Source organism: Hippocampus zosterae, chromosome 11 (genome assembly GCF_025434085.1).
Source record: "Hippocampus zosterae strain Florida chromosome 11, ASM2543408v3, whole genome shotgun sequence".
Taxonomy (NCBI): Eukaryota; Metazoa; Chordata; class Actinopteri; order Syngnathiformes; family Syngnathidae; genus Hippocampus; species Hippocampus zosterae.
This window is the reverse complement of record NC_067461.1, coordinates 19,317,503-19,326,425: the sequence shown is the minus strand read 5'-3', so window position 1 is coordinate 19,326,425 and position 8,923 is coordinate 19,317,503. Positions and strand designations below refer to the sequence as shown.

At 39.6% G+C, this 8,923-nt stretch overlaps 1 protein-coding gene across 14 annotated transcripts in view; it reads right to left on the bottom strand.

Annotated features, from left to right (window-relative positions):
* LOC127610633 (regulating synaptic membrane exocytosis protein 1-like) overlaps positions 1–8,923 on the bottom strand; it is an 85,217-nt gene that overhangs the window by 55,280 nt on the left and 21,014 nt on the right. For all 14 annotated transcript variants that reach the window (XM_052081004.1, XM_052081000.1, XM_052081006.1 and 11 more), the window contains exons 3-4: positions 8,378–8,588; positions 6,755–6,766 (exon numbers count right to left, since the gene is read on the bottom strand). In XM_052081004.1, coding sequence (XP_051936964.1) covers positions 6,755–6,766; positions 8,378–8,588 — 223 coding nt within the window. The remainder of the gene's footprint in view (positions 1–6,754; positions 6,767–8,377; positions 8,589–8,923) is intronic.

Here is an 8,923-nt window from a genome sequence, read left to right as displayed (position 1 = left end):
TCCATGATCTGAACCCGTATTTCCACAAGGGTCTTTAGAAGCCCTTTTTTTTCTAATAAAAAGCAGTAGGCCATTTATGGTCAGTGAAATCCAGAATTATCACCATTTATCTTTCTGCATGACGCAAAAGTGGTTAGCACAGACGGTTATGTCTCACAGTTCTTCTGATTTGGATTGGAAATGCGGGTGCTCAAGCTATCCTCCATGCATATTAAACAACCAAATGACAGAAATGATCAGACAAATATGTAAAAACATGTATCATATAGATTTTGTTTGTCTATTTGAAAAATTTAAAACATATGTGGTATGGAGTACTTGAAAAGTAACTCCAAAAAAGTAACTCCACATTGCATTACTTTAATAGATGGTACTTGGCTTACGTTACAAAATATAGTTTATAACAAGTAACTAGTAACTGTATCAGGAGACATTTATGAAGTAACGCTCCCAATTTCACATAATAGTGTCTCCTTCCTCCCGCTGTCCTGTGCGCTTGTCTATTACTCAGTTCAGTCGCAATCTTATGCTGGAACTTTCTCCTTGACTTGTTTCATCCTGTACATGTAGTGGTTCTTAACCTGGGTTCGACCGAACCCTTAGGGGTTCGGTGAATCAGTCTCAGAGGTTCGATAGATCCTCTGCCATGGAGGTTAATACACACGCGACTCAACATGTCAATTAGTTATGACACGCCTGCTTGACCATCACTGGCTGGTTCACTTTGTGGACAAAAAAAACCCGTATACTTTATACTTATACTAATACTAATTGTGTTTACTTTTTTTCTCTTTTTAATAAATGCATTTTTTTGTCTTGAATTTGTAAAAAAATAAAAAATCATATTTTGATTTTTCACAAATGACGGATTCAATGAACGTGCATATGAACTGGTTGGATTTGGTACAACTAACAAGGTTAGGAATCATTGTGTACATGCCTTGTACATTACGAGAGCATTTCCAGCATGTTGTGGAAGACAGCTACGGGCCTTCTCTGTGTTCCTGCACAGTTTTTCATCAAGCGCATCAATAGCACATTTCAAGGGGTTGTAGTCTGTGATAACCTTTGGTTTTCGCCACAAATCTTCTTCAAGCTCTACTTTCTTACGCAATATGCTCAGAAGACAACATATTTCTCTGCTTTTTAGCTGAATAAACTATCAGCATTTCACTGACAGAAGTGAAAACCGCTCTCGATCTTTCGTGTTTTTAGTCAACTTCCCAAAGAATTTTGTTCATTGCACCAAACAGAACTCTGATGTGAATGATGTGAAAGAATTGTCCATCGTGACAGTCCTAACTCTATCCAAAATGGGCTCCATAAGCCTTGTCACAACATGGTCTGCAAGGACGTCGGACCTTTGTTGGAAATCAGTGTTCATCAATGGTTATGTGTTGCCCTGGGTTGTACGAGACCCCACTGTCAAAGCGCCTCCCAAATGTCTGAAATAACATGTCTGCATGTCTGCAAATGGGGTCTCCTTGACATTGTGGGACGTGATTTCATCAATGCCGAAGCATTTTGACTTGCAGTCATACATGGCACCGGTTCTGCCAATCGCTCCTCCGAAGAATAAAACAGCAATGGCACCAGCTCAAAGACACTCGTGCTCCAATCAGAGTTTGTTCTGCGGGCCTTGTATACTGTAGAGCTGTGATGGACATCAGAATTGTGATGTCAAATAGACAGAGAAAGCTTTGCAGGCGACGAGTCACCTTGTGTCTTACAAAGTAGCAAACAAGCATGCTGGATTGACATATATGTGGGGCGAGTGATCAATGTTATTTCGTCAAGTGTTCTCATCTACTCTTTCTTGTTGCGATAATCTGTGTTGATCTATCATGGTCTACTGAATGTTGCGTGCTTGACGTTAATGTCCGAGGCTGACCGCAGAAGACGTGTAGTAGCGAAAAATGAATGCAAGATGATGATTACAATAACATGAAATGTTTCATGAAAAATCAAAGGGTATGAAGATTTTTTGGTATAAAATGATTTCATTCATTACAACAACTAAATCAATCAATTATTTCAAAAAATGATGTGTGGCCAGCTCGGCGTAAACAAGTCCAGCCATCCTCAATGTAGCTTGATAAAATCGATGTATCATTCCATCCTAATTTGAGTATCAATACAAAACATACCTGTCATGATCTGGTTTTGTTGTTTAGATTAAATTTGGTTTTGGACTGTTTGTGTTTTTTCATGTCATGCTCGTTAGGCTTTGTTTGGACCAGTTTTCGTCCTTGTGTGAGTCAATCAGTTCCCTCGAACCACTGGCATCTTGACCAGGTGTTGGTTTGTGTCTCATCAGTTTCCTTGTATTTAGCTCCCTCATTTCTTTCAGTGCTTGTTGGTTCATTTTGTTTGTTGCTTCTGATTGACTTGCTTATCCGGTGATTTGTTGTGTACCGTTGTCATGTTGCCAGTCAAGACGAGCGCATGCCCTTCATTTGTTACTTTGAATCTAGTATTTGTATTGGACTTTGTTAATTTCATACTTTGGATTATTCCATATGCTTTGTTTGCTTTGTTTTTATTCTTTAGAGAATGAATTCTTTTTGACACTTCTTGCGTCCCTGCTTGCCTGCATTTGGGTCCGGCACATATCATTTTTAACGGAAATCAAGAAAAACATATTTATTTTGTTTTTAGTGTATTGTTACAGTCCTATTATCGACATGCGCCACCTGATTGCCGACCTATGGCCCAAAGACAGCTGGGAGCTGGGACCTACTCATTACCACAATCGTTCTCTTTGCCATTTTCTTTCATTTTATTTCTTTATTTGTTTCGACAACTGTCAGGTAAAGGTGCATACCTGTCAACTCATACGGTTTAGCCATAGTTCATACGGATTTTGTGGTGAATCTTACGTATATGGCCGTATCGCACAAATCATACGGATTCTGAAAATTCCCCCCCCCCCCAACAGGTAGTTCCGTTTGCTTTTCCCCAGAATCGTGATAGTCTACTCGGATGCTTTCATTTCAAAAGTAAATATGAATGGATGGTGTAACTTCGAGCCGATGGGTGAGCATTTGGAGTTGGTGAAAAAAGTAACGCAGGAATACAACTCTGAACACAGTAATGCCATTAAGTAGAATGATGATTAGACATTAACCAGACATTGTATTATGGAGACCTACAATAAATATCATTGAAAATTCGTGGGGGGTTTTCTGCCATTATTTTGACATATAAAATGCTTTGGTATGTTACAAGGATTTTTTTGGGTAGTTTATACAGGTTGGCGCTCCGAAACGTTGACAGGTATGGTGTGTTGACATAAAAAATTAAAGAGACTTAAAAAAATGACAAATAATCAATTTGCTGATACTGTAATTAACTGAAATTGGAAAATTGGTCACATGTCTTTCTCTAGTTCGGACATTTGCTGCCTTCTGGAAAGCTAACCATACCTCATCATTTCCCCTGTTTTGCACCACACAGATATCAGTTTGTTTTATCCCCGCAGTATAAGGTACTGCAATGTTGTTACAAAGTATGAACGATCAAACTGCAAGTTCCTATTACCTTAAGTCACAATCCATCTCTTACTGTATTGATCGCCACAGTCAAGTACAACACCCAACGTGCACTCAAGCAGACATACTGTCAATCAACACTGCCAAGCTCCATTACATTTGCTACGAATGCCTCAGATCACTATAAAACCCGCAAAATAATCCCCACTTATCAGGTGATGAAAAAAAAATCCACATTTGGTCAAAAGAAAGGAAGGAGGTGGAGGACTACGTACAGATAGTAGTAGCAGCCAATGACAGCTTGACGTATGGCACAAGCATGCGAATGTGGGCGTCTATAAATCCTGAGGTAAGGATGAAAGACTGCCACAAAAGAGATTAGTGTCCACAGCAGCTAATGAGGTACTACATCAGTACACCACAGCTATCCCGCAAGACTAAACACACACAGACACACATATACTGTACATGTACTCATGTACGGTATACATTTACAGACGCTGATGGCTAATTCACAGCCACGCAGTACAGTAATGTGGAAGTCAAACAAATCATTCCAATAATTACTGTACATCATATGGTTTAAACCTCAATGAACAATGTTGCCGCAGTTATTCCAAAAATGTAACAACGACTTTACTGATTACTTGATTTGAAAAGCAGCAAAGTTAGATTGCAGGCCATTTAACAGTTACATTCATGAGATGCCTACAACACCGCTTGACAATAACGACAACCGCTTTTGACAACAAAAAAAAAAAAAAATATTGAAGGTAGTTCGAAATGGATAGTGTAAATCCTGTTGGTCAAATTGGCAATGCAATATTTGTTGGGGGACTGTAAATCGCTCAGCAATATAGCACCAGTTCAAAAATGCACCATGAAGAAAAAACAAAACAAAACAGTTCAGTTTCGATTCTCTGAATCAACATTCAACAGGACCAATTTTTGGTATATTTATGTTGTTATTTTGTGGTCAAAAACATTAATTTATATTACAATAAAATCTAACAAAAATAGAAGGTCAATTTTTCACAAATAAGATTTTATTTTATTTTATTTAGGAATATGATATTAGCTTGGATTTATAATTATTTATTTGTTTTTGAGAAATCAATTTTTTTAAAAGAATTACTTAAAACCACCCAATAGAAATGAGTAATATGGCCTCAGCCCACCTCCCCTCCCTCCATGTCTTGGTGGGAGTCACGGGAGGGACCAAAGACTAATTGTCCATTCAAAATCATTGTAAATACATTGCTAATAATGCCCAAACCTCAGGGCTCAATCAGTTCCAAAATGTATGTGGAGATCTCCACTTAGGGCCACTAAAACCTCAGAAAATATCACAAAATGATAAATGAAGCGTTTCTGTGGCTGTCTTAAAAGAGCAAGAAATTAGTTAACATTACGTCCCAAATTTATTGGAATTGGGTTGGTATAAAACAGGGTATTATTTGGAAAGTCCACATAGCATCCTGAAATTTTTCCTTGGATTGTCTACATATACAGTATATCTATTCATTCATTCATTTTCTGATCTGCTTATCCTCACAAGGATCACGGTGGGTGCTGGAGCCTATCCTAGCGCTCTTCGGGCGGTAAGGAGGGGACACCCTGAACCAGTTTCCAGCCAATCGCAGGGCAGACAGAGACGAACAACCATCCGCGCTCACACTCACACCAAGGGACAATTTCGAGTGTTCAATCAGCCTGCCATGCATGTTTTTTGGGGGGGAATGTGGGAGGAAACCAAAGTACCCAGAGAAAACCCACGCAGGCCCAGGGAGAACATGCAAACTCCACACAGGGAAACTCAAGCTGGAATTGAACCCGGCACCTCTGCACTGTGAGGTTGACACGCTAACCATTAGCCCACCGGGCCGCCCTGTATATATCTATTTATTTATAAATGGGCACCACACAATGAGGCCAAACTGTATGATTCCCTATGTAGGTGAGTATTCCTGCAATCATGTGGCAATGGATAGCAAGAAGCAGAAGAAAAATGACCCCCTTAAAACCAGTCAATGACAGATGCACACGGAGGCGGACGCAACTCGTGAGACTGGCAATCAATAGTCATCATGAGCTGCTGTGGCATTACCAGGAGAGGGCACATTGCTCAGGCTTTTACGACCGTTTTGTACTGTGACACAAAGCAGCACATCATTTCTGAGTTGGATCAATATACATTTGCAAGACTTTTTTGGGGGTGTATTTAATCACACATTCCTGTCATCACTCGATTCATTTCTGTCAACCGGAGAGGTTAGTCATCCAAAGTTTTTAGAGTGTGGTCGTTTACTTACATGAGGTTCGGAAACCAATTTAACAGATCGGCACTGTAGCAGTAGAAGGTAGGTAGTTAATAGAGTGGTAGGTCCTTTACGTTTCAGTGGTTTTGTGAACAGACAGTGGACACCTGACTGACAAAAACTTGTACAGTATTTCGTATCTAATAGTATACTTTTGTTAAGTTACAGTCTCCTTGACCCAGCAAAATGAACTTTTCTGTCAGTGAATCCTCTTTGCTAATAATATTCACAATGGATGTTCCTGGTTCTGGTCTCTGTCGATTACTAGAGCTGCCAACTTAAACACGTCAATTTCATGAACAGCAGAAAGCAGGGGGGTTGGCCGGCTGTTCAATGTGGACACTCGTAGTTTATTTTTATTTTTAATTTTTTTCAGTGTTCATTTAATCTCATTCATTTGTGAAATGTTTAGTAGCCAACGTCTTGGGGGCCCAACACAGTATATGCTGTTGTGTTAGTACTGGTCCTCATGTTGGATACTGCATTTTTATTTATTTTTTAATAACCGGAACAGTCAACATTCCGGCTGCAACGAGTTGACATTCAGTGATTTCCGGAACAAAATACAAACAATCAATAATATTTTGCAATTCTGTGTTACTCATTAAAAATAGGCTTGATTTCATTTGTCTCAGAGATGTCTACACTACTCTACACACTCACACACACACACGTACAAATACCTCCTGATTCCAACTTAAATGCTGTCGGCCACAGGTATAAATATCAAATGCGCAAGAAGTCCTCTGCATTTAAATGACTACAAGGCTCAAAACATTTTGTTGTTATGACAAAAAAATACGAAAAAAATTGAAGTGCTCTGTACATGTTCTAAACACAGTACCAAAGATGACAAGAAAATGGATACAATTTTGTAATCTACTTAAATATGTATGTGAGACATTTTTGTTGTTTTTTTTCCTCAATAAAAAAGTCAGTACTCACCACTTTGTCCTCCTTCAGCCCAGTCAAGCAATACATGTAAAAAAGGGAGAATCATAGTCAGGGCACTGTCTGAAATCAGGGACACACATGCAACACATAGAAAGTTGGATTCCTGACTTTTTTTTTTAAGAAAGAGTGAGCCTTTTAAAAAAAACAATAAAATACGGTACAAGTCACCTATGTGGTTCTGTGAGGTTCATAAGCCTTATTACCAATGAAATGTGTGTAAGAGTGAACTTTTCCCTCAATGAATAAAACTGCCGCCTGACGCCCACCCAATCCAACCCCCTGACACCCCATGGCAGGCAATAATTAGAGTAGACTTTTGGGTGTGTGTTTAAGTCTGAGTGGGCTCATTAAATGTCACACCAGGAGCATATTGGAGGGATCGAGAGGACACACCCCTTATTTCAGTGAATGTTGTAACGCCTTCACTAACGCACACACCCACACCCACACAAACACCTCTCCCCCACTGTGTGTTTATAGGGCACCACTGCACCCCTTGGAGACCTAGACAGAGTGGGAGACTACCCCCTCCATCAAAAGCTCAGTGTAATGCCCAATTAACCTTTAGCAGCTTCTGCCTGGGTCGCACAGTGTACTAACACTGTGATGGGATCACACGTAAACAAACAGTATGACTCTATGAAATATATCGTATCATATAAGCTCATATACAGTACATGTTATGGCACCTGAGTGAGTTCAGGTGGGTTGATGCTGTGATGGAGGAAGGGTTTGATGTGTTTGCTGAAATATATTGTTTGCACAACATTTTTCATCAGTATTTATATTCATTTATTTATTTTAAATAAAGAATAACTTCACGGAAAATGTATTGACAATGTTAATGTAATGGATGTGTGTAATGTTGCAGTTTGACACATGAGCTCGCTGGCCACTTCTTTGGGTACAATGGCAGAGTCTAATGAAATCCAGGTAATTGTCGGAAACAACAAAACTTAGTTTCGGAAAAACTATTTTCATGAATATTCATTCGACGCGAGTGGTGGTATTGGTGTGGCCTTAAACACATTGTTTTCTCAATTTTGCTGTGGAAAAATAAGAGTATATTTCAAATTGGGCTGTTGTGTTCACACTGAGTCACTCCAAAGGCTGAAGACGTTTAATCCCTTTATCTTAATAAAGCTTTTCATTATTTGGCAAGAATTTTGGCTGGTTTCAATATATTGATTGCAACGGGAAGAATGGCGGGTCTATAAAGATGTGGTGGAGGTACATCGCACATTTATCGAGCTATCTCATACAAGGAGTTGTCTCAATTGAAAGTTAATTGCTTTGCAGACTGGCAAACAATAATACATACTGACACAAGCAAATTGCTGTGTTACACGGGACAATTAATTACAGATGTCTTGCATTTACAATATGGAAACAATAACCTGTTTGTTTCATTTACATATGAAACTTCAAGAATAGTTTTTTTTTTTGTATTTGTGGCATTGAGGAAGTTTTGTGTTGTGTCACTGCATAAAATGTGTGTGGGTTTTGTTTGTTTGTGACATGGCAGAAAAGAAAATCACTTTAGTATTGTTTGACCGTTTGATGTGAGACTTTCCTGGAAAAAAGAAGCAATAAAATGCACTCTTGGTATCTCACCGTATTGGATCGAAGCGAGACCCTCCCCCCGCAGCGGGCACAGAACTTGGTCTGGCAATATGAGCACAAGTTCCCACAACCATCTGCAAACTTGGTCTTCTGGCAGATGCCACAGGTTGGAGCATCGTCTCGGTGAACCGCTGAGCCTGCTGCAGCTGTGGCCTGCCTGATCACCGTCTCCCTGTAGCTGGAAAGCTGCTGCTGGATGCCCCTAGGACATAAAATCTTTAGTGAGTGCTGGATGAAATTTAGAAATATGTAAAAGGGAGTTGAGGGAAACCCTGACAGGAACACATTCAACTGGAAACAAAGAGATGCCAATCTGGTTAGTGTAATACAAATGCTACTTTTATTGAAAATAATAAAAATAATAATTAAAATCATGATTGTACAGCCCCTCCATGAGCCGTCACCTTACCGTGGTGGAGGGGTTTGTGTGTCCCAATGGTCCTAGGAGTTAAGTTGTCTGGGGCTTTATGCCCCTAGTAGGGTCACCCATGGCAAACAGATCCTACGTGAGAGACCAGACAAAGCACGGCTCAGCGA